The following is a 27,075-nucleotide window of genomic DNA, read 5'->3' on the forward strand; positions in this document are numbered from 1 at the left end:
CTCTTTCTTGCACCTTTTTAACAAAGAGTTGGAACAAGCACAAGTTCATCTCGCATTGGCGTCTTTTGCACAGTTTAGCACTGAACACCCTTGCCTGAATTTCAAGGCATCCTAATGCAAAACCAAAAGCTCCAAATGTAATGTATTACACTTTTTTGCCAGAAATGGTTTAATCCTGTAGAGGACTTCAAATATGCGAGTTAACGTCTAGATGCAGTGAGAAGGGACAACGCGGTACAAATATTGTAATATCCCAGACAACAAATCCAGAGTGATCACAGCTGAATTTGTCCAAACCAAGAATGAGATCACTGGCTGTATTCTGACACAATCGTACTGCATTTCAACATCAAATCATATTAAAGAAACAAAACAAAACAAAACACAATATATTTTTTTAACAATACTTAACCTTTTCTTGACCAAGCAGAGCTTATCCATGTGAAATACACCATTCAAATCATCAAAAATATGGTATAAAGTTGTACACGTTTGATAAAGGAATGAATAAAAGCTTGAGGCACAAAAGGCTATTATACACAAAAATACAAACAATGTTTAAGAATGAAAGCAAAGAAGAAAGTTAAGAAAGAAAGAGGACTGCATTCTGTTGGCACTCTCAGGTGACCCTGAAGAAACATTTGTCCCAAGAGGCAACACACATGTCTACCGCACAATCTACCCCTGCTCTGAGAGGGAACCCCAGGCAGATGGTTCGATTCTTAAAACCCCTTTAATTTGTTTTCCCATCAGTGCAGTGACACCGCCATCTTGACTGGAGATGTGTGACTGCTGGGGGCACCGCAGCAACGGTCGCAGCACCACAAGTGCAACAGTGAAAATCCTGCTGGCATCAGACTTTCTGCAGGCATCACCAAAACAAAGTAACAACAACCGACAGCTTAACGTTCTGGGGACTCTCAGGCTACCAGCCATGGCGTGACTCCCTTGAGGGAACATTAAAAGAAAGCAACAATTACTGATTCAGTGCTGGAGGTTTGGTTGTTTCTTTTTTTGTTGTTAGTGTTGATTTTTCTTTTCTGCGATGCAACCACACAACATCGACATGTATGTACAATACATAAATATAGTTTCAGTACACTACTCATGCTTTTGCAGGGGTGAAGGGTGCAATGTCCTATTTTGGCACAGTCTATTTTTTTAGTCCTCGAGAAACTGGTGCTGCATGAATAGGGTGGTGAGCTTGTTTAGACGAAACAATACAAAACACCTAGCGTTTGTAGTTAGAGAGCCAGTCCAGATTCTCTCCTCCTCCATCTCCTCCTCCCACATCTCCTTTGAATCTGGCTGGACTGCAACACTCGGTCTGAGCCATGCAGAGACTTGGAGACAAGTTTTGCTGCCAGCCGGCCATCTGTGCTCCACCACGGCGTGGACGTGAGAATGCAGACACACAAAATCCCACCCCGCCCCCCGCCTCCCTCCACACAATGTGGCAAAGTGAGTAGAAGCAGCCGACGATGGTCATCTCAATTTGTAACATTTTACACAGACTTCTTTTAAGACTATTTTTTCCCATTAAAAAAAACTATAAATACCATAAAAGAAGCATTATTTACAAACTCCATGCGTTTCAGGTTAGAGTGATCACTGCAAGAAAAACACAGGAGAGAGAATGAAATGTAGTGTTGGTTTGGTTTGGTTTGGTGACAGTTGTACATGATTGATATGGATCACAGTCAAACACACGCCAGTTTAAACATCTTTTTACTGCTGAAAAATCTGAATTTTTAAGCCTTTCAATCTCAAATTTAAAGAATTGTGTAGACCAGTGTTTCCCAACCTACATTTGATTCTCGGCACATATTTCACATTAGAAAAATCTCATGGCACGTCACCAAACAAAATCTCACAAAAAGTATTTATATCATGAAATATCATGATCTTCTAGATTCAAACTACTCACAATGTACTTAACCTGGGCCTGTTTAGTTAAAAGCAATGCTGATATACTCCCAGGAATTGAAGAAAGACCAAAGAGCGTTATGATTAGTTTTTATAGCCTCTGCTGCGTTCTAGTGGAATAGTACTTAATTGTTCAGCCTGCCACTGTCTGACCAATTAGGTGAACTATGGCACAATGGTTGGGACTCACTGGTCTAGACATCTGAAAGGCAAACCATTCCGTCTTAGTTTATTGTTCCAAACTAAATTAAACTCAACAGTCAAGCATTTCAAAAGTACAATACAACTCTCAAGCAGTAATCCCGAAAAGATGCAGAACCCTATATTGACAGAACGCAATACACAAGGACTATTTTACCACATTTAATAAACTAAAGATGAGGATTATTAATAATGTTCATGCATTGTTTTTAAGTAAGTCAACGTCCATTGGTCTAACAAAAATAATTGTTTTTTTTTCTTTCAAGATGCAGTTGAGTAAAATCTTGTAATAAGAGTAAATTGGTTTTACCTTCTGCCAACATCCAGGCATAGGTAATCCATCTGGGCCCTGTGAGGGAGGAGGAGGAGCAGCAGAGGAGAGAAAAGAAACAGTGGTGAATTGTTGGATTTTAAAGTCATCCACCAGGATTATTTAACAATAAGACTGAAAATGATCAATGAAAAGAGCAAAACATAAAAGAATGGGTGATTGAATGAGGCTTTTAAAAATGTTTGTCTTGTCTGAGGCTCTTAATATTACATTTTGCATTTTAACGTTACATTTAAAGAAATAGATTTGATGTTTAACAATTATTGTTTACCTTTTGTAGTTGCAAAGTAACAACAGACCAATTGAAGAAAACATTGGTTGTTGTTGTTTTTAACAACATTAGTTAATCTAACAGTGTATGAAACACCATGTCAAAACATATTGTTTTTAAAAAGACAACGAAGACTCTGTATGTCTCACCCATCAAAGTAAAGAGTACAGAATGGTGGACTGGAGTGATCACATAACTGTTTTACTGGGAGATGTAGTTTTTATATCCACAGTAGTTACAGAATAACCTGTCGTGTTGTCGTTCAGATCAATAATGTAGACGACAGCACATGTTGCAAGACTTGTTTCCCAATTCATTGAAACAACACATCAGCGTACCAGTGTTTCTTAAATGGTGGGTCGCAGTTCAGATTGGACTGCAGTGTTGGGTTTATTATCATTCATTCCAATTCTGTTCAGTCAGACCAAGTAGTAAGCTTTAAGGACTCAGAAAGTTGTCTTTTATATTTATTAAAAAGGATGGGCAACAAAAAAGACCATTTAAGAACCACTGGTAAACAGTTTTTCATGCATGGCAGTGAATGGCAACTCTAATTTTGTTGTAATGGCCTCAAGGGTATCTTTCAGAAAATTAATATACTGTACATTTACCAAAAACCATAAAACATGGGGCCCTTACAACAAATGTAAAGTTCATCTAAAATCAAGTTGTGACAGTCTCATAATAATAAAACCTCTTTTTGCAAATATTCTTACCTCTGTTGGCTAACAGTATACAGTCAGCTTAGCTATGCTACAGTTGCTTTGTTCCTGTCACTGTTTGACCACAGCATTTTAACTCCCACGCACAGCACTGTGTCACGGAAATATTTTCATTTCGATTGTATCAGTCTAAACACATTTTTTAGAATGTTCCTTTTTAAAATAACTACAGTCTGGCCCAATTGGTACAAAAATAGAAAGAGAAAAAAGGTTAACAGAGTCAAGGTGGGGTCTATTTTCTTGTAGCATGGGAAATCCATCAGTAGCTTTAGTAGCTAGTGTTAGCTGTCAGGTTAAAAAGGTGGAGAGACAAGTAATGAAGGTTTGATCATTTAATTCCTGGTGAAAAGGATGAAGAAAAATACTTGAGTGAGATTAAGATTTGGTTAGAATTAGAATGATACAGTTTGAGGAACCGATATTTGTACATTAGAGGCTGCTGGTGGTCAGAGCGTTAGTGAGAGAGCTGTTTACTTTGATGTCATGTGGCTGTGACTAAAATGCATTCATGCTCGTGTTGTGGTCTGGAGTCATGCATGGATTCATTTCAGCAGTGATTGGAGGTGTAGGCATGCATGAGTACACGGTGAAGGAAAAAGATAAATACTGTACCAATTGGCATGGGGCATCCAGCCCGTCCAGACCGGGTTGCCCTGGTTCCCCCTTTTCACCCTTAAATCCCCGGAAACCCTGTTTGCAAAGATGACCTAGGAGTGTTACTGGGAGAGAGGTGGATGACCCTTAACCCCTGTATCTGTACACCACTTCAGATACAAGGATGAGGGGCTGAAGGAGGAGCTGCCCTGTTAGCTTGCAGATACCTCACATGGATGATGAGAAGTTGGTTTGGACTTTTTATTTTTATTTTTAGGAATGTGTAAGATTTTAGAGTAATTGGTGGACTCTAGTTAGTTTGCTCTGGAATAAGCAAGGTATCTGTTTAGCCACTGAGCGCTTTTCCTTGTTTGGGAGACGACTGCTCTACACAGCTAGAGACGTCTAGCTTACAGTTCGGACATACCAATGGGCAGGGTGCATCTAATCCAGGGGCACCCTGTTCTCCTTTCTCTCCCTTAGGCCCTTTTTTGCCCTTCTTTCCCTTCTCCCCCTGTGGATACAACGGGTTGGTCAAGTTAAACAACACATTTTGAATGTAACGGGAGAGTGTGCTATTAGAAGGGGAGCGATTAAAGTGAAGCCTCAGGTCCAAGGAAGGGAAAGACCGAAAGCTGATGTTAGATAGGAGGGGATACCAAACAGTACCAGGTGGTCTGAAACATTCCTCTAAACAGAGGAAGGGTAAATGGAGGGAGTATTACAGTAGGTAGGGATGGAAAACAGCTGTTTGCCAAGAGGGGTATCAAGGGCACAAAGGTTGAGAAAGAGTAGCAGGGAAGATGCCTCCAACAAGACAGTATTAGATCCACTACACACTGAAAAACCTCAAACTTTAACCCTTCAAGGCTACAGTAAATGTTAGCAAAGTGTTATCTTAACTGAAAACCAGATGAGGGGACTTTTAGTAACAAATGTCAGTTGCAAAACAACATTTACTTGCATAATGTAAGACAAAACATGTCCCTCTAAAACTTTTTTTTTTTTAACCTTGTAATTTGTGCAGCTCTGTCTGCACACATTTAAGCACTACCTGGTGTTTGTCCATAGTTATGCACAGTTCATCACATTTAGTTCATTTTTTAAAAAATGAATTAGAAATACATGGTATAAAACATTCTTCCAGGGAACGGGATTCGGTTTCTAAATGATCAAACATCACACGTTAAAACACTAGGGCTGTCAAACTATCACATTTTTAATGTGATCACTGGGTAAACTGGGATTAGGATTAATCCAGATTAATCACGATGAGTCACAATTAATCAAATCACAATCTTGATGAATACCGATGACATGTCATTTCTGAATATGATTATTTGTAAGTGTTTGTAACTCTTACAACTGTGTAAGAGTAACAACAAGTGGCTTGAATGTGGAATTATTGGCTCTACAGCACAATCACGGTCAATCAGTTCAAAATTTACATATAAATCTGAATAATTTCACAAATTATTCTATTGACACGTCAATTTTGACAGCCCTAGTTAAAACACACAGATGAGCCACCGACTGGTGTCAACCGCTGTGCACACAAGCGGAGGGTTATCAACGGGCTCCAAACCTCAGGGAGGTGAAGTGTGGGTTCATGGTCATGCATGGGAAGGACAAAATGAAAACAAATGTGAAAAGCCTGCTGTCAATGGACTTTTGATCTGTCACGTTGAAAGCACTTGTGGATGCTCGAAAATGAGGCGGGACTCATGATTCTGAAAAATGAGATGGCAAGTCATTCCGCGGTGGAAGACGAAGGCTGATCTGAGAGGGCAGGTGATGACATTTTATGCAAAGCAAGTTGCGCTGTATTACACGCCAATTGAACATAAAAAAGAGTTCGGGATTCAATGATGTGAGATTGTATGAGGTAACAATAGAACCAGCGTATCAATGCATTAAACACGTGACTGGCTATGGTTGTGACTTTAATAAAGGAAAAGTGCGAGTAGGTAATGAAAAAAAAGCACCACAGAAAAAGTGTACACTATTTATATCAGCCTTAACAAATTTACTAAGGTCTAAGGATTGTTCAAAAATATTTTATATTTATAATATTTTGTGACTTACCCTACAGCACGAGCCCGAAACTATCCACAAAAATGTATAACCTTGTTCAAAAAACTATTAATAAAGAAATTCACGTGTGTTCTCTTCATGTTGTTCTGTAATCGTTCCTCAATCTAAAACACCCATTGCTGTCCATTGACATCAGCTCGAATGTTAAAAGCTTCACTCAGGGTTACTACAGCACGTCTACATCTACCTTTTCTCCTCTTTCACCAACGTCGCCTTTTTCTCCCATTAAGCCTTGTGTCCCCTGAAAAGGTACAGGCTGAGCTCAATAACTCTGGAGGCATTTGTTTATAGTCTGACTAAGATGAATAAGAGTTAATAGATGACAGAATGAGGGTGGAAAGAAATAGAACTTAGCAAGGATAGATAGATCGATAGATGTGCAAAGAAAAAACATGTAGAAAACAACAATCTTTTCAGTATCAGATGCAGCAGCACCAAAAATAAGAACACAATCCTGTTTCTATAAAGGAGCAGTAAAGACAAAATTATCAAGTTGGTTGGTTCCTTGACTTACATCCAGGCCTGGTGTTCCCGGAGCACCCTATGAGTAAAAAAAAAAAAAAAAAAGTCCTTACACACATGTGTTTTTAACTGTCAAAAATGGGTTGATTATGAGGTTTGAATCTTGGTTTCACTGTCACATACTTCAAATAGCTGATTTTCTTTAGGATCAATTAAACAGTGTATTGATAATTACACTGAAATCTCTGTCAAAGTAGAAAACAATGTTTCTAGCTCAGGCCCCACCAAGTCTGTCACCTGGAACTTAATGGTTACAAAAAATGATCAGGGTAAATTATGAGGGCTCCTTAAATACTGCATGGAAGTATTCCTATGTTGGCAATTAATGGAGGGTTCTCATAAAATCAGCCAGCTGGGTATCACTGATATCAATAATAGATTAGACACATAGATATTGATCACGGTGCATAAACCAGTATCAGTAAGGGGCCTGATGCGTCGTTCAAATATTCTTATTCGAAAACATATCGTTCCAGCTGCTTATGCTGCATACACCATAACTGCTTTTCATTACAACCAGCTGCGCTCTAGTCGGTCAGTGTTGTGTTTTCTTTCGACAGTGCAGTGTCTCATTGCACTTATGGTTAGTTTATTTACCTGAGAAGGCCAACAATGTTGGGATTATTGAGGGAGTTTAACAACGAGTACAAAGACAGCAGCAAAACTTCCTGTGAGATTTTTTTTTTCTATTATAGTAGTAATTATATAGTAAGCATTTCATTAAAACATCTCAAAATTCACCTGTCACTGTCTCAGTTTTACCACCCGGTGGATACATGAGGGGAGTTACACCTCACATGCCACCTTTTTTTTATTGGGCCTCATCTAACCAACATTGTTTTTTGAATCACAAACACAAAAACATCATGTTTACCAACCTCAACATGTATTACAATTAAAAATACTCATTCTCAAATCTCAGTTTGTAATAAATAATGTCAAGACAACCCTTTAGCCAACAAGCCCCACTCAGCAGACAACTGAGAGCATTCTTCCATTTCGTTTACTTACAGGAAGTCCATAGGGTCCTCTTGGTCCTGGCTCACCTTGGGCACCCTTCTCACCCTAATTTAAAAAATAAGACAAACAACACATCAACCATCATCACTTCTTTACCAGACATGCCTGTGATTAAGAATCAACGTCCATCTTACTAGGTCACCCTTTGGCCCAGCAGGACCAGCTGGACCTGGAGGACCATCGGTGCCCTGAGACAGAGAGACATGTTATGGTGAACTAACGTCCTTCCACTCAACTCCAGGTTTTCCAATAAGGTATGTTAACATTTCTAAAACGATTTCCAAATGAAAAGAATATGTGTGGCATTTTCAAAGTGGTTTCTGACCCATGGCCAGCACACAGATACATGGCTTCTAGACATGCATTGGCCACACACAACATTTACAACAGTGCTGACAGTTAATGTATGAGTATGTTAATGCAGCATGGGACAAATGAGAGTCTGGTAATGCTTGTTAACCACTGTATCTGGTCAAGTGGTTGACTTAGCTGAATGTGGCTGCTGAGTGTTCAATGTACAGGACTTCACTAAAACTTAACTGAAAACAAATGTCATGGTAAAAATCTGAGGAGAAATAAAAGAATAAATGAAGGATTTGAGGGAAAGAAGTAAGAGTCGGGTGGTGAAGCCTCTTGGTCATGTGACACTCACCCTAATCCCAGGCTTGCCGTCCAAGCCGGAGGCTCCCTGCGTGGTTATGGACGTATGAGTGACATGAACAAGGTGTAGGGATTAGTACCAGATGAACACTGTTATTGCGACAACTTGATGGCAGGGTTTATAACAACTGCATTACACTGTGTTACAGGTAGCTCTGCAAAAATCATCAGCCCAGGCGAATGGACATGAAGACAGAAAATGGAGACGGCAGTACAAATACACACAGACAAACACTCGCACAAATGTACGTACAAATACATGACTACAAAATCTGAGCGAGCTAAACTAGGACACGATGTGTGAGTGGAAATCTCTGAAAAAGAACGTCTGTTGACGAACTTACGGGGAGACCCAACGGTCCACGATCGCCTTTGTGCCCTTGTTCCCCTCGCATACCCTTCACCCCATGTAGTCCAGGTTCTCCCTGAAAGCAGCAGAAAAAGTAGCAGTGCTCCTGGTATTCACACCGGTACAGCCCTCTAACACTATGTTGCCAACTTTCCTCTAACTTATCCAAACCAGCTTCTCTAATGTTGTTCTGTTACATGGTACAATGGCAAAAACACAGAGATAAAATAAGAAATTAAACAACACACTTAAATACATACACACAGCCTGTTAACTAACATTCACCTATTACCACCTTTTCATCATGGTTTCCTGTCAGCCATGTTGATTTGTGTTTGTCATTAGCTATTACATTACACAAAATAAGTGCCTATTATGTAAATAAATCTTTTAAAAGTAAACATTGGTAAAATAAAACGTGTTTTATCAAATTTGTTTAAACTACCATTATTAATTGTGATGAAAATAAATCAAATGAGTTATGATTCTCACCTTTGGTCCAGGAAAACCGTGGGGTCCCTATAAATGTGGAACAAATCACAGAGTTAGCGCAAGTGTTAATTTGTTTATTCAACTCTCTTATGTTTATGTGATCATTTTTAGAAAGGTAGTGCACTGTAAAGAATGGTATGGAAATCAGGCAAGTGCAGACGTGTACAAATATCTACAGTACAGCAGGAAATTACAAAGCTTTGTGAAAAAAATAACTTTTTTAAACTAAACACTGGCGCTCCTTTTTCTTTCTTTTTTTAAAATTTGACATAATCGGATGATATTACTAAGAACATAGAAAATCTCACCATAGGTCCTGATTGCCCATGAGGACCTGGTGGCCCTGGAGGACCTATGATCTGGAATATTTACAGTATATGAACACATTATTCAGCAAATGTATTTGTTTTTACTACTGAAGCAAATAAATCACACTTACGGAGGGACCCTGAGGACCAGGAAGACCTAGATCTCCTTTTTCTCCTTTCATTCCATTGACGCGCTGAGGAGACAAATGGCCTGAAGTGAGAACGTCTCAACTTTTTGAGAAACATGAAATGCAAATATTTCAAGACTTACAGGTAGACCCGGTAAACCAGTAGTGCCCTTTTCCCCAGAAGCCCCAGGCATCCCCATGTCTCCTTTTGAACCTTTGTAACCCTAAACATTTGAGCAAAAACACAATTTCAGAGAACTTTTCCTCACAATTATTGCGCCGATTACTACAATATTACAGTGATAAACCTGACTTTCTTAAATGTATAGATATCACATTAAAGACAAGATTATGTTTACTGTACAATAACCACGTAACCATTAGATACAAATGCTTCCCATCTGTTCAAAACTGGCAAAGATTTGTGCATATTTTATGGAAAAACTAAAGTTGTGTTGAATTCTGTAATCATGACAGAGTGAATATGGATGTTATACTAGGACACAGTCCAACGTCAGACCCAGACATTTTGTATTTTGGGCCTTGATGATGGAGCAAATCCTGCTGCACACAGACTGAGAATCTGCCAGAAGATCTTTAAAAGGCAGACTGATCATAAATCACTGGATGTTTCACATTGGCTCTGGAAATTGCAGATTTTAATTCCACATACTAGGATTACCATCAGGACAAATATCTCACTTGCATCCAGACAGGGGTTCAAAGGTCAAAGTCAAGGCACTGAAACACTGTTGTCTAACGAATGTTTTCATGCATAATTCAATTCCAGTGTTTTATGGAGGCACTTCATCTTTGCTCTGCAGATTAGTAGTCCTTGAATCAAAGGTCCGTGTATTTTATTTGGTCAAGCCATAACCAGTAACACTGACATAACAAACATACCTTCATCATTATTCAAAAACAAAAATACATTTCAAAATGAAATGAAATGCCATTTTCATTTTAACAAATAAAAAAAAACACTGGAAAAAATCCAAAAACAAAGCCATTTAAGACTTTATTTACCATTTGCCTGCACACAGGCAGCATAGGGGCCAAATGTGGCCCATTTTAGAGGCAGTGTATCAAATAACACATTTTAAAAATGGTTAAGTTTATTTATTTGTTTCTCTGGAAAGTTTCCTTCAGAATCTAAGACATTAGGAAGGAGGAAGACATAAGGACGGTACCTCATGATTTAAAAAATGTTCAGTGCATCTTTTTTCCTTTAATTAGGATTTTGTTGGCTACTTTATACAGTAGTAAACAAGGTATATTGGTTAGTATCCATTACCTCAAGTAACCAAACAAATGTAGCTCCAGTATCTTTTATTTAATGTCAAAACCACCTTTAAAAATCTTTATGCCATCATGGTGTCTTTTTTACAACTTTTATTTCTGTGCCGTGGTTCCTCTCATTTACTTTTATGAAAATTAGTAGTTTTTTAATTTCCATGTATGGCATCACAAATAATTACCCTGACCTTTGAGTGAAAAATGAATGACGGTCTATAGTAAATAAAGTTTCTAAAGAAACACAGGAGCTCAACTCACTCTCTCTCCATCGAGTCCAGGAAGACCAGGCATGCCACGATCCCCCTGCAATCAATGACGTTTATTGCATTTGAAAACAATATAAAAATGAAAACTGACAAAAATAGCATCAGCATTTTACCTTTACACCCTGTGGCCCCACTGGCCCTGCAGGCCCAGGAGGACCCTAGAAAATGTACATGTGAAAATTGGTTAAGGTCTGGAACACAGTGGGTCATGACCTTATTTTAAATGCAACAGGAAGCTTCTGTAATTAAGCACCCAAGTTGATATGATGCTTCTTTCAGTCACCATATGAACTACATGCCTGCATGTTTGTGCATTAGAGGCTGCTAACAAATAACAGCACATACATTTGGAACACTGCAAAACACCAAAAATTAGCTTTTAGAAACCAGTTAACAGGAAGCTTCACTGAAAGACATGCTGCAATCATAAACACGAGGACTGTAAAGTGTTGTTGTTGACATTTCATAAAGTGGGTTTTTAATATAACTTTGACTTATTTAGCAAATATGCAACAATTGATGTTAATATAAATGTAACATCTGGTATTTTTACTTTGGATATTTGTTGTGTACGACCACCAATGCAGCCACGCCTAAACATGTCTGCTGCAATTTGGAACATGCAAAAAAGCAAGAAAAACATTAGCCATTGAGCAAAGATTATCAAGAGCTTAGTCCCATTTACGCATAATCTGGCCAAACCTGTCTGCTCGTTCAACAACACTACATGTAGTGAGGAAATTATTTTTATTTCCCCACCAATCCCATGAAATGTGACAACAATCAAGACTATTTTAAGGACCAAGTCACTCTGAATGCAAATGTCTTTTTTCAGTTTGGTTCAGATGTATGAGTGCCATTGAGTTTTTGAAAATAAACATTAATGAAGCAGAAACCAGTCACACCACTAAACAGACTTCGAGGCATCGTCAGGCAGCACACAAAAACAGGCAGGCAAATGAGTGCTGAATGAGTGCTGAAAACAGGTGCATGCAAAGACAACATGAATCGCTTGTAGGGGAGTGGCACACACACAGAACACACAGAGCCTAATTACCGTGACTGTAATAGTGGTAATCTTCTGCAGTGGGCCAAAAGAAGTGGAATTAAAGAGAGAAGAGATAAGGTCACACAGAAGAGAAACTGTCGTGTCAGCTCATTGACACAATACAGCTCAAGACAAGTGGGGTCAGTGAAATGATTCGAAGCCTTTGGACCAAAAAATGTTGAAGCAGCAAAGAGACACTGAAGGTGTTTGGCNNNGTGCCCGGATTGTGTGGGGCGTTTGGATCCTTGGCCATAATCCCTTGGCTTTCCTGTTGGTAGCCATGTTTTTAAAGAGACAGTGTACGTGCCCCCTAGAATCAATCCATTATGTCTTTTCATTTCTTATGTCTGTGAAGATTCTCAGTCATACAGGTCATGGTCAAGGTTGAAAAGTTCTGTTTTCTCGAAGAAGACGTTTCGCCTCTCATCCAAGAGGCTTCTTCAGTTCTAACTGGTGGTGGGGAGCGCAGTACTCCCCACCACTGAAGCTGAAGTTGCCTGTGTAGAGCTTTGTAACCCGTTAATCCACTTCTCTACCTGCATGTGCCCCAAGGTCACAAATGGGGCAAATAAGGCAACAGCAGATTGTCACCCCAGTATGTAGTGGAGGTGCAGCGTAGGGTTGCACCTACAGGGTACGATTGCAGACTTAGGGGGTTGTGTGCCAACCCTGGGTACATGGTTAAACTAGTACACAACCAGCACTTTGAGTGGTAGTACCCAATGGTGGGCCTACTACTATAAATATATCAGTTCTTCATACAAGCATTATTCACCCAATCTCAATAAGCCTTTCATTGTGATAATATACAAGTCTATCAATCCTAACTATTTTCAAACAAATGTGTAAAACAACAAAGGAAAGAAAGACATAGTTTAATACTTTAAATACTAGATTTGTATGCATTAGAAACAACTGCAGCCACTAATATGTAGATGATCTGACCTGTAGAGCCTCCTGAATGTTTCCATTGTAATCAATGATTTCAGTAACTCCTTGGTCTCCTTTCTGCCCAGGAGGTCCCTGGTTGATATAAATAATATATTAAAAAAAACAAGAAAAAAAAATGTTTTACCACTTTACAAACACTTGAAACATATAGCACAAATACATTATTTTAAATACAGGATACAGTTTAGGGAAAAAACAGGGGAAATTAAACATGGACATGTAATGCTTACCTTCGGGCCACTGTGTCCCAAATCACCTTTATCTCCTGTCTCGCCCTGAAGTAAGGAGGGAAAATAACAGTAATTAAGGTGCTGTGCATAAACAGAAAATGAAAAAAATGTAGATCAATTTGTAACTAACTAAAGTGATATTAAATAAGACAAGACAAATCGCGGGTTTAATGGTTGATGTTGAAAATGTAATTATTGACTGAATTAACTACTAATTGTGAAATAAATATTCAATTAAACATTTTAGAATTAATGTAAACAAAGCTGCTTTTAAAAACAAAATGTTTCAGGTTACAATGACAATAGTAACTTAACAACTGAAACAAAGTGCAAAAATTAAACAAAGCAGAGATGGAAGATCTCGCCCCCTTGTGGGTCAGCGACGTAATGCTGTGTTAGATTTGAGACTTGAGAACACGCACAGCAACCCCATCAGGACACAGTCAGCAGCAACAAAGGAACAGAAGGACTGGACTTTAAAAATATTGATGGAGATCATGAACCACCTCTGTGGCATTCTGGGAAATAGACAACGGACATGAGAGTGCCACACTAAGTTTAATTATTGAGTCTTCATAATATGGTGCTTTGTGCGGTTAGATTTTAAATTCTGATTACTCCATTACATATGTTAGTACCTGCTGAGCACAGAGTCTTTCTGGCAAATAAAAACAATAATAAACAAACAATTCCATTTCAGCTCAAGGAAATGAATACCAAAGCTCATAATATCTAAAGGAAATTCAAGATCACCCTCAAGTGAAAATCCCATGACCCCCGGGATTCCCCTACCGGGGATCACTAATGTAGACCACAGTCTGCACCACATCTGCAAGACTCACCTTTGACCCTTTGAGACCAGGGGTTCCAGCCTCTCCCTGTGAACCCTGACACAAAGAGGAAGCAGCATTATTACACATTTGAAAGAACATAATAAAATCAAAGGCTACACATCATGACTTTTTGTATTAAAATTACACATAGAAATTGAAAGCCTTATTTATGTGTGTGTGTGTGTATATATATATTTAAAGTTAATGATCAATCTGACAAGTGCTTTTCATGTGCCATTACAGACAAGCAATGAGGCAAAGTTTATTTACACCCTGGCAGTGAAAAGGTTTACATTCTCTATGACCTTTGGGTCAGTGAAGTTCAGACTAATGTTCAGCTTTACCTTCTGGGTCACTGCCAGACACAAACAATGGAAAAGTCATTACACTGAGTTTATTTTATACAGACCCACTGGGGATGTTTTTCTTTTTTGGGGATTAACAAAATTAAATCTTGATGAAGTCTAACAAGGCCGCGCTGTGCAATCAAGGAATGGTTTCTATTGCACTTAGACCAGTCACACTGTAGATGGCAGCAAAACCCAGTCCCAAAGAGCACATTTAAGGACTGACCTTTGGTCCAACAGGTCCAATTTCCCCCCTTTCACCCTTTCCTGGTGGGCCATGGTCACCCCTTTCACCCTAAAACAGACAAAGCAGACACCAGATAACAGCCTGATTCTGACAAATGATCCCCTTGCATATGGTTTCTATAATAATGGCAGAATTTGTGTATATATTGTGAAAATGAAGCCTGCAATGTCAGGCAGCACTGCCATAACTACACAAAAATTACAAACACATTATTTTTTACTGCTGCAAAATCTGACAGAAAACCACAAAATCTACTGTGTTCTGTGCTCGGGTGTTGGTGAAGTGACTGTAAATAACCTATAGATGGGGATGTTGTATAAATCCAGGACGGGTTAATTTGCTACGTTAGTTTTGATGTTTTCAATTTCACATTTGGTGTTTGTAAACACACGTGATCCTTTCGTAACATTTCATGCAGAGGTTTCTATGACATGATTTATTATACTACAGAAATGTGACAGTGTAATTTGTTTAAAGCTTTTTTTGAACGTGTAATTAATTGAGCTTTTTGGCCAAGACAACATAAATTAAAAAAAAATGAATGAAAAAATTAAATCTACATTACAACCGATTCCTAAATTGTGATAGAACACTGTGATGCTGAGTTTAACTGAAGCTGCAACATGGCTGCCCACTGAGGATGGTAAAAAAAAATATGGTGGAATCTCCTCTCAGAAACCTCTTCTGACTTCTTGCAAAAGAAAGTCACAGCCTGACCTTTGCAACCAAATTCAAATATGTGATTAATAAGCATCAGAATCACTAAAAGAAAACAAAAAATATTCCTTGTTTCACCTTGAATAATCAAGATGTTTTTGTCATGTTAAACAAAACAAAGATGTTGGTTTTCTTAGATCACGTGATGCATTGTCACCCACCTTGGTACCGGGGAGGCCTGGAAGTCCTGGTTCTCCCTGGGGGCCTAGAAACCCAGGCTCACCCTAAAGCAGGAGAGGCAGATAATATTGAAAAGAAAAGAAGATTCAAACATGTTTTGGTGTAGCACTACCTCCACCTGCTGTTGAATGATGGTAAAACACAAAATGCACACTTAGCAGCATGCACTTGCACATGCAAACGAACCCGTGCTACGAGGCACGTGCACAGAACACTAAAATCATCAGTGGTTTCTCACAGCCAGCATCACAACGTGGATGTACAAATTGGAATGAGGAGTGTGGGCTACAGGGTTTACACACCCAAAGGCTCTCCATGAAAGCTATACATAAATGGCCCATAAATGGAGCCTTAACCATGTGACCTTTGTAGCCTTAAGTATGGCCTACATGGAGATGGTGGCTAGGTAGTTCCTGCCTCTTGTATATTTATTGCTTATTTTTACCTAATAAGCTTTAATAGATGCAAAAAATCCATGTGTACACACACGCACATTAAAGTGTGTTTTGATTTGCATTTGAGTTCATTTTCATTTTAAGTATATCACTTACAGAGCACTTCCTCACAAAACACAGGCAGGCACTCTGAGAGCCTTTGTATTGATAATGAACACTGACTGTACAACTGCCGTTGGGTAAACAGTGAAGAGTGTGCAGCAAAACAAAAATGCCAGCCGAGCTCCAGAGCTGTGCGTGCCTTATTAGCAAAATTATTGTTAGGATCCATCAAGCTCTCAGACTTTTAAGTTAAAACAGCAGAATGTATAATGTAATAGAAAATGATGTGGCTTGTTTCCCCAATCAAGGCAGTGCGTTAGAGCATCCAATAAAGTAAATCAACATCAAAACAGCATCAGACATCCACCCATAGTGCTTGTTTGAGCATTCCTCCGAGCTCATAATCCTACAGTACAGAGGGCGATTGCTATTCTTCAGGCATAAGGTGGGGATGAAATATGATGTGCCGTTTGTGTGGTTGATCGGTAATGATGCAGTTAAAAGGAAACAAGCTGCTTAGGAAAAACAATAAAATGCTGTTTTGTGGGAAAGCTTTTGAAATTATGAGAATAAAAAAAAACTTCCTCCCCTTAACAAGCAGCAGTTTTGACATATTTGGCACTTAACTCTGTTGATATCGCTACTTAAACTGTGAGCTTGAGTAAATGAAAGTGATTCAAAGTGATTTATACAGATGAAGCGGTCTGCTCATTAATTCACAGACCTATGGGCTTTTAGGAAACCTTAATGAATCCATTTTTCGCCGACTTCTGGCAGGTTCACATCAAAAGCATGGACTGCTCGGCCTCGGCAGTGAGCTTGGGCTAAGCTCCTCACTTCAAACTGTGCTGGATGTGCAGGTATTAGTGGACCTCTACCACTGCAGCAGATGTAACCTTGCTGTCGTGGTACAAATCCCACACAGCAGGGAATACAAGATTATGAGACCTTGGATGTGTCATACATGAGACATGACCAAAGGCCAGCAGGGTTTTACTGTGAACTCTGCTGTGGAGAAGCCGTAGCGGATGGAGAGGGACAAGACTGAGAAAATGATCTGAGGTAAAAACAGTGAAGCATTTACCTTTATCCCCGGGAGTCCAGGCAGCCCTGGAAGTCCTGGCTCTCCCTACATAGGAAGAGTGTGACATGTTACAGCCAAGCCAAGCTAAGCTGAGTCAAACCTTAATGTGGGCTTCTTAGGCTTCTATTAGTTTTGACACCTCATTTCCGAAGCTTTCTCCTGGCTACATGCTGCTATAATCCTGAAGAAGTGGTCTGCTGTCCACTTGCTTGTGTTGACTGTTTGTGGTGAGCATGAGCAGAAGGTACTGAACATGCACTCGGGTACCCACTCATGCAGCCATGGTTTGACAGTAGGGTTAGTGCTCGTTAGCCCTTCACAAAGTGCAGAGAAGTTTGTTTTTTATTAGTCCGGGCATGTGTGAAAATGGCGGATTCTCGGAAGGAGAGACAGTAAAATACTGTGAGAATAAAAACTGCACAAGATGCCATCGGCTTCAAGGTCATTAGAGTCTGGCAGTGTGCGAGGTTCAGAATTGGCCCTGCTCCTTCGCAACCAAGGTCGGGTCATTGTCGAGTCGTTTAACAACTCCAGACTCTCATTCCACACGAGTTTGAGTAATGCGCAGTCATTTAATCCATAATATCGAGTGTGTGAGACTTTATAACACCTTCAAAACAAAATCTCTGACTCTGGATAATTTAACGCTCAATTTGGACGACTGTTATTTATAGCACAAGAAAAAGACTGATTAGCACAGCGTGAGAATCATCAGCTGAACTCCGGGGCAGCAGAGGCGGGGCTGTAAATGTCCATTGTTGTTTATGAAAGCGTTGCTAAACTAACAAATTAAAGTCTCCCCCATAAACAACATATTCTGCCAAAAGGTGACACTTAATAAAAGCATTCCAATATCACTAGATGGCTATTATGATTAAAAATGTAATTTAGAAGTTGGGCAGAATGTCTGCAGAATGAGAGATAAGATAAAGCAGTAAATATTAGTTTAGCCACAAATGTTTTCTTTGCAAAACAGCATAACAGCTCAAAGCCCGCTCATCTGTCCGGAACCATTTTATCCAAACAAAGGAAAGAGAAGAAAAAGTAATGGGGTGCAGCACTGGGGATTAAAAAGGTAATTAAATGGGGCACTAAACAGTCCTGGAAGCAGTGTAGTGGTAGATAAAAAATACTTTATATTACTGTGCAGGAAAATACTTTCTCCCTGGTGCATGCTTGTTTTCTAAGTACCACATCAGCAGCAGTTTTCTTTATCATAATCATAATCAAATGTCATAATCGTATCGACAAACGCCGCTCAAACGGCAAAAATCTGAGAAGTTTGACTAATGTAGTCAATAGTAGGAGGGTACGTAATGACCCGGTCTAGTGCTGAAATACAGGTCAGACATAACAGCAAAAACATTCAGAAATATCAGTTAAATACCTGGGACCAAACACTGGCCCAGAACAAGTGTAATGCCAAAGTAAATGTAAGAAGAGCCAACGTGCTGTGCTGCGGTGTGTCAGCTCACTGAGACCCCACATGCACACTCCACTGATTGCATTTTAAACAGCACGGTTTCTTCTGGGTTGGACAGCCCTCGTCAGAACCTTAGCAGTTTCATTTTCTTGCGCAACAGATTAGGGTGTCATCTGTAATAAAAGGCCCAAACGCTTCCAGGGAAATCTCTGATCGGCAAATGTTCCTTTCATATTTTCACCGCTGGCCCTGGCCCGACGGCGAGCATTAAATGATCCTCACTAATGTGGTTCCCTAATGTTCTGCAGCTCACTCTTGTAGAGAGAACGGTTTGTGGACAGTGTGCAGTTATTACCTTATGTCCACTTCGTCCAGGCTCTCCAGGTTCACCCTGCAACACAAGCAAAGGTTTTTCTTTTAAGCTGTTTTTCTTCACGGAAAATAAAACATCAGCTGTTTGTCAATGACTCATGTTTCCTATTTTGCTTCCTAATCCCTCTTAGTTGGTTAAATGCTATTCCATGAACATGTTTATGACATGGTGTTGAACTTCAAATAAATAAACAACAGACTCTTTGAGACTTCATTGGACTTCATTCCTTTTCTGACCCAGCGGTGAAGTTAAGTCATTTTGGTGTTCTTCTCTCAGTTATATCTCAACTACAAGCACAAGACGCTGTACAACAGCTGGTAACATCTGACACCCTAACAGTGTTTGTATAAAGGCTGCTGTAAAAGAACAAGGAAACAGGAAAAGTGTGAGTTGTTGATGTAAATATGCCATCTGCTGGTTTCATTCGTGTCCTATGTTAATTGTGTCCTTGCATTGGTAACTTAGTAACTGCTAACGTAATGTGGCCCACAGTGTTTGTAGGACCCACTGTACTCTACTGTATTTGGACATGCAGCAAGGGAAATACAATGTATATGATAGTACTGTTACTTGTTGACTAATCATAACATATCAAAAAGCAGTAATTAAAAATAAGGACAGGAACTTCTGTGTCTTGACTAAAATACAAACAGAATCCCTGCAGTGATTGGGTACACTGTTAACAATAACACTGTTTTTGTACTGCTCTGTTAGCTCTAGAAATCCAAATGTTTGTACTGCTCTGTTAGCTCTAGAAATGTAGCTCTCTGTGATTGACTACTTGAACCAAATAATTACTACAAATTTAAATGAAGACATTACTTAAAATGTACTTAAAATTTAGCTTTGGATGCATCCTGACAGTGGTTTGAAGATTGCTTCGAAAGTTGCTTTCAAAACTTCGGTGAAGGTATAGTCCTAGAGAATATTAACGATCTACAATCCATTCCAATCCATGTAGTAATTGTGTCAGACAGTCTGTTAGCTGAAGACTTACTTTATGCCCTGACTGGAAGTTGAAACTTCCACGAATGCATACCAGACGAGATGTTATTATAAACTTGAAGTGCTTTCCCGCGGTGTGTAAAGGTGTATTGACTGTGTACTACAGCAGTAATACCTGGATGGTGACAGTGTAAGTGTTGCTAATTTTGACAGCCCTTCTTCTTTAAAACACATATCAGTAAAACAGAGGAATTTTAATGAAGAAATTGGCCTTTTAGCACTAAGCTAAGCTTTTTGCATTTTTGGCAAGAGCACATCTAGAACATCAAGTCCTCAGGACTGGTACTATAAAACATGTGACTACAGTAGGTGGCTAAGAAAACAAGCACATGTTTCACCACACATAAGGCACACACCCATGGCCAATGTAAGCTCCACTTATTTATTTTCTTGGAAATATTTCTTCATAAAACTTATTTCATAATACTGTACATTTTAACATACATCAAAATTTTATTATTGACCTACGGTATACAGACTTGTCCTTGACATGACCTTCTCAAACGTTTAATACTGTGTGTTTTAATGATACATTAAAACTGTGTATACTATTTCCCAAACCTATGATGAGAAACCATCACACTGGGGGCCATGTACCAGTGTTTGGAAGCAGGTCCAACAATAACTGAGGTCATATTATGTGAAAAGAGATATATGGAACTTTAAACTTAAAGCTAACAAAAATACCAAGGCTTGGCAGCATAAAAATGAGCCCCGAGAGCCACGGATACCACAAACACCTAGGAGTGATCAAAAACAGACTCTGACAAGAGTTTGGTGATAGCTTAGCACTCACCTTAATGCCAGCTGCGGAGGAGCCTGCGTCTCCCTGAGGCACAGATAAAACAGTGAGAAATGGGTGAGACACGGAATGACAAACAGCCAAAAGTAGAAACAAAGTTTGAAAGTTTGAAATGGGAGCGCGATAACGTCAGTGCTAAAATATGTATGTTGAGTTATATATACAGTACTCCTATAAAATATATAAATACACATCATCACAAATGCTGGTCAGCAGTGTCGCTATTTTCCCAGTGCTTTGTATTTCACATGAGTGCGGCTGCCTAGTGATGTGACGACATAGGGGCTGAAACACAACACTGTATAGAAGTAAAATCATAACAGCAAATGAAGTGAGGCTCTTGATAGATATACAGCACGAGCAGCAGCCATTTAAACACTTCAGGTAGGGCGTGGAACCAAAGGCAGAGAGAGACGCGTTTAAATCACATTTTTCTCCAACAGCCACCCCCAAAGTCGAGGACCGTGGCCTTTCTTTTGCACTGCATCATGACTGAGTGCAGCGTACAGTAAAAACAGACATTAAATAAGGGGCCAATGAGCGTAATTATGGGCGGTTGGTGGGAAAAAGTGCTGTGGAGATGGAGATGGGGTCTGTAGCCCTGGTGTTCGCTGTGGTTTCACTCCACATACGCCTCACGCTCAGAAGTAGCTGAAGGAATGTCTCTCGCCCTCAGCTTTTTATGGCAGTCATTATGATGCGTAGCACACACGGCATGTTTAATTGCCGCATTTTTTTTTCACACAATAAACTGCATTGGTGTTTACTGCTGGGCTTTGTTGCTCACTCAAGGACATCTCCATCCCTATCTTTAAACAGATTCCAGTTATTGAAGGTACATAGCTTAGAGTTGGACTGACGTAGCTCAGATTAGCTACGTTGGTACACAAACAATACAAACGGCTAAAATTTAAAATGAGTTGGAGTTTATAGTTGTGGAATAAGTTTTTGTGAAAGTAGAAAATGAAGTATTCCAAGAATGACAGCTGTCTAAACAAACTAGCCAACGCTTTTGAAGCTGAGGCTTTACATGTAAATGTAGAAGAAATGTCTAAACCCAGTGTGAAAACCAACAAAGGAGGAGCAATTGGCAAAAAGCAAGAAACGTTGTGAAAGTTTATTTAAATCCTCCTGGCATGGACAAGCCAACGCAGCAGTTCTCCTGATGTTTATGTGGCAGACTGTACTTAGATGTAAATATTTTTTAATTACCTCCTGGACATAGATCATTTTTGGTTTGCTGCAAAAACAACACAACAGCTCTCAGCGACTCGTAGTAAAAAAAAGTTTTTACTGCTTAATTGGTAAGCAACATGACTATCTTGTGGTTTATAATGTAAATCCAACCTGATTAAAAAATGAACTGTGCGTAAATGTGCTCTACAGTGACTGTAAGTCTTTATATAATTATATAATTCTTCCTTATGATAATGCCTCTGAATCCAAGCTTTTTTTCGTTGATTTTGCTGCAGATACATATCGGTTCTGCTGTTGTGTTTCACACCAGATCACTACATGGGAGAAATTCAGAAGATGAGGAGCAGAAAAAGAACTAAAATGTCTGAAAGGTGGATTCGATATATATATTCTATATATATATATACACTGTATAATATACCTGATACTTTTATTACTGTTGCTATGTTAATTTTTTTTACTATTTATTACTCTTCTATTTCATATTGTCAATAAACAAACAACTTTTTGTTAAATTAAATCTCTGCAGTTATGCCTGTATTACCATAAATAAATATATTTGTAAGTGATATAAACTCAGTTGAATGATGATGATGAGGAGAAAATCTCTTTTTTCTTTGGCAAATAATAACAACTTGTAATCCCAGATCTGACCGTGAGCCATGTGAAAACAAGTCACAAAGAATTCTTCGCAGGCAATTATCACTTTCCCTCTCTGCCGGCTGAGCTGCTAAACACCACACACGCTCTCTGTAACAACAACACAAACAGGAGTGACACCACTTTCACAAACCCAGGCAGAGTTTTACTGGTTCAATTTTCAAGTAAAGAAAAGCAGTATGGAAAAAGTTTTAAATGTGGGGGGTGAGTTAAGGTGTGGCCCACAGTGCTGTTAGTACCAGCTGGGCCAATTACCATGTTGTGATTTGACCACAAAGCAGAGCAGAGTGGAGCAGGAAGGAGAGCTGTTACAGCAACCCAAACCATAGCATGAAAATCTGTTAAAGTTTGGTGAACTAATCTCCCAAATGTGAGTGGAAAAGATGGAGTTGAATTAAAAAACGAGGCCAGAGTAGCGTTTTGAGAAATGTCAGATATAAATGCCATGAATATCACCACCGACGACCACAGTTGGGAACAAAGAGTTCAGCTCCTTTTTTAGGCAAATCCAGCACTGACAATATCTGATTCCTGATGAGGTACTGTATGTTTAACAGCATTAGCAGAGGAACTTCGTGATTGCTGAGTTCACCGATATGAAGCATTACATTTGTTTTATCATGTTTATCATGTTATTTAAGACAATGTAATCACTAAAACCCCACTGAGAACAGGGAATACAATTACAAATGAGTCAAAATATTAAAAATTAAACCAATATGACCTGATGTGCCTGGTCTGCAATGCCTCCATGCCCCCTACTTTGGGAACCACAGGACCATGTTTTTAGTTATATTAGTGGCAGAAATACAGCCCTGATGCATTATGAAGCCTCCCTCTCTGCTCTTGACATTTGACAAAGATCTGAACCAAATATGTGTGTCCTTCTATGGCTTACTATCTTACAAACTTCTTAAGATTGGAATCGAGATTCTATATGGTTGATCAGTTTTTTTTCTCCTTATGAACATAATGCCTGTTAACTGAGATTGGCTTCAGCTCCCACATGACCCTGCACTGGATTAGGTGGTGGAAAATGGACAGATGGATAAATATGCTGCATAAAAATGAATTCCTCCATCTAAATAAACATACTCCAGGATCTTTGAGGGTAAAAAATGAATGTATATGGGGCCAAACAAATGAGGACCACGTGTTGCGACACATCTGACCATGGGCTGAAACCTGGCCAGTTAACGTAAGCTTGGATCAGACCTTGGCACTGAACTTTATACCATCATCATGCCACATGGACTGAAGCCAAACTCACACAGCCTGGAACTTCTCAAAACCTTTCCCATAGTTTACTCCAGTTTATTGTATTTTTTTTTATTTTTTATGAAGACATTAAAGATGTTTTTCCTTTGAACCTATCAATGAGAGGAGTCAGAGTTAATTTCACACCTAGTTAAATACTCAGGGTGAGAGATATAGTTTAGACCTCAATCTTAGAGCTACGTTAATGTTTTATTTTAAACGGGGGCAGAGACAGAAACGCAGCAGCTGTAAGACTTATTGCTGTTCAGCTGACGGTGGCTTATGGAATTGACCAATCAATCATAGCAGGTTGTCTGTTTCATTGGTGCACTTGAACACAACGAGTGATAAAAAAAGAGATAAACTTCCTGGAGTCTGATGTTAAATCAAAAGAGACTGAGCAGATCAATAACCGATGATGACTTCTTCTACTGATTACTGTGAAACACAGCAGCATCCAGTCCATCAACGATGACAGGACTTTATCATGTAAATCACTCATCACTTCATAACCTCTGCTAAATGGAACGCTTCCTTTGGGAGTTAAATAAAACCCCTCAAATGCATAAAAAAACGTCTGTGTGATTTGCTTTACTAACTGTAATCCACAGCCTTTACTCCAGGACACGGGCCACAAACTCACAGCCCGTGACTTGAGGTCAACCATTTTTTAAATTTGCCATCGAGGTACCTTGTTAATGTGCTTCAGTTCTAGTCCTAGCTGTTTGCAGTGTAGTAATATCAAATATTAACAGTGAGTTTGAGATCCCTGCCTCATAATGACGGGGAGGATTCTCTTATGCTTATGCGGCCATTTTCCTTAACCTTCCTCCTCCTTCACCACACTAGAGCAGCCCCAGCCTCACCTCTGGCTCTGCGTTACCCCTCCTCCCCCTTCTCCCCCACAGTACGTGCAGCTTATTATTAACTTTGGCATCGTTAGCTGTCCAGACGGAGGATGACCCTGTCACCCCACCCTCCTCTCCAAAGTCCACCCCCGCTCCTCCCCGCTGCGTCAATGTACAGCAGTAATATCAGGGAAGAGCAGTTAAATGAGACAGAGTCTCCCACTTGATGACAGGAGGCTCACACTGTGGGATGACAGATGCAGATTTCTGCGTGTCCATCATCACACATTTTCTCCACTTGCACTGAAAAATAAATCAGTCCTCATGGCGTCTCACACATATGTTAAAGTCATCTGGATATACAGCATGTCGTCTTGAATGAAAAGCAACTCTCCCTGCCATATGTTGCTCACTATGAAAAAACAAAAAACACTGACATTTACAGCATACACACATTTTGGACAATCCAACCAAATAGAGTATTTTCAGATTTTCGCAGTAGATTATGAATGTATTTATTGCGAAATAGGTCCATATGCTCCTAAATAATAAATATCAGGTGGAACAAGTACTCAATTCAGGACCAACTCTAGTTCAAAACCTTTTCTTTTTACAGCATGAAGGTAGACTAGATCAAAGCTAAGCTCAAGGTGCAAAGTTCTATCTGCCTTTTTTTTTGTTCACTCATTCTCCACAGATGAAGTCCTGCATCTGTTTCCCTAAAACTGTGTCTTTCTTGGCAGAGGTGTGTGGCAGACTTTTAACTAAAGGCTACCGGAGTAGCCATAAAGAGAGAAGTTATCAAAGTTGTTCTTTGCTGAGGAGCCATAAATTGACAGTGACGTTTTGAGTACACAGCTTGTAGTCAGTTGATGGTCCATTATGTTATATTTGTTTGACAAAATAGCATCTGCAGTGTTTTGAAAACTTCAACTCTAGTGTGTTGTAGTATCAGTCTCCCGTCGCAGTGAATCTAGCACAGCTGTGACAATTGTTTTTAGAGAGAAAACTCCTTCAAACTTTGTGCACCATTAATAAGATCAGTTCTTTTTTCTTTTTTTGTGTGAAGTACGGAGCATAGAAAATATGTGAGAACATAACATAAAACTAAACAAAAAAAAAAAAAAAAAAAAAAAAGAATTTGGAAGGCCCTAAGAATTCTTTGGTAGAGCTGTGAGCGATCTTTCCAGCAGAGATTCACTCAGCCTTATGTTGGGAACAGATCCCAACTTGATGAGCTGTCTTCATGATAAATGCTCCGAATTAATGCAGGAGGCATTCAAGCAGCAGAAAGTAGGGTCAGTGCAGCACAGCAATTAAGTCTACATTAAGCCCTGAGGACGCCTCAGGTGCTCGGAGAATCAGTGTTCTGCAACCTTGACTACAGTGGATGCCACTTGACCTCTGCTGCTTCTACAGGTTTTTCCACAGATCTCCTCTTAGCTGGTTGACGTCAACCTTTTTTTATGAGTTCCAAACTCTGCCAGACTTCCTCTGTTCTCTCAGCAGGCTCTAAAGCATCAGCAAAGAAAATGAAAGTAGAAATGACTCACCTTCTCTCCCATATCACCTTTCGGCCCCTCTTCGCCCAAGTCACCCTGTGGCGAAGAAAGCACAACAGCAACGAGTCAGTGCTACACAGCTGAGACAGATGGGGACAAGTGCCAGACTGCCACATAACACACTGTAGGATTTTGATGAATCCTCTCTGTATGTGATTGACTACGCTGTAAAAAAACACTTAATGGATGTTTGGAGTGAAATCTGAAAGCAGCGCAGCTGAGATGAAGTGCCATTACTGAACACGTTGAATTTACTTTGGTCACTAACTGAGTCATCACACATGGTTTGAATATGGCCGACTTCAGGTGATGTAATATACTCGGTGGGGCATGATGGAGGCCATAAACTCCTGGCATCACCGCTGAAAAATATACCTCCTAAATTCACATGTTTTCCATCTAAGTCTTTGAAAGCAGATTGAATGTCATTGCAGTATTTTGCAGCAGGAGAGGATGGCAATGGTTTTCCTTCAGTCTGGTGTTGACTCAAATGTCTTATTAAATAGAATTCACATCCAGTAGCTAGGTTATTATTTATCTACCTGTGGTGTATACGTGGTTTAGAACTGTGTTAAAGATAACGCCAAAATATGTGTTTCCACATATTATATGTGTTTATGACCAAATGCTCACA

At 39.5% G+C, this 27,075-nt stretch overlaps 1 protein-coding gene across 5 annotated transcripts in view; it reads right to left on the minus strand.

Moving 5' to 3' along the window:
• Positions 1-190: 190 nt before the first annotated feature.
• The window catches only part of col25a1 (collagen type XXV alpha 1 chain), a 129,634-nt gene continuing 102,749 nt past the window's right edge, over positions 191-27,075 (minus strand). For 2 of the 5 annotated variants that reach the window (XM_025062601.1, XM_017035024.2), the window contains exons 14-37: positions 26,433-26,477; positions 20,912-20,944; positions 19,093-19,128; positions 17,315-17,359; positions 15,715-15,777; positions 14,816-14,884; positions 14,252-14,296; positions 13,410-13,454; positions 13,174-13,251; positions 12,238-12,261; positions 11,294-11,338; positions 11,173-11,217; positions 9,762-9,842; positions 9,622-9,684; positions 9,491-9,541; positions 9,183-9,209; positions 8,686-8,766; positions 8,334-8,369; positions 7,816-7,869; positions 7,673-7,726; positions 6,654-6,680; positions 6,327-6,380; positions 4,064-4,141; positions 1,627-2,476 (exon numbers count right to left, since the gene is read on the minus strand). In XM_025062601.1, coding sequence (XP_024918369.1) covers positions 2,324-2,476; positions 4,064-4,141; positions 6,327-6,380; positions 6,654-6,680; positions 7,673-7,726; positions 7,816-7,869; positions 8,334-8,369; positions 8,686-8,766; positions 9,183-9,209; positions 9,491-9,541; positions 9,622-9,684; positions 9,762-9,842; positions 11,173-11,217; positions 11,294-11,338; positions 12,238-12,261; positions 13,174-13,251; positions 13,410-13,454; positions 14,252-14,296; positions 14,816-14,884; positions 15,715-15,777; positions 17,315-17,359; positions 19,093-19,128; positions 20,912-20,944; positions 26,433-26,477 — 1,332 coding nt within the window. In that variant the 3' untranslated portion in view covers positions 1,627-2,323. The other 3 variants (XM_025062607.1, XM_025062595.1, XM_025062605.1) reach the window with 3 other exon arrangements.

The sequence above is a fragment of the Cynoglossus semilaevis genome, chromosome 1, assembly GCF_000523025.1.
Source record: "Cynoglossus semilaevis isolate Cse_v1.0 chromosome 1, Cse_v1.0, whole genome shotgun sequence".
Taxonomy (NCBI): domain Eukaryota; kingdom Metazoa; phylum Chordata; class Actinopteri; order Pleuronectiformes; family Cynoglossidae; genus Cynoglossus; species Cynoglossus semilaevis.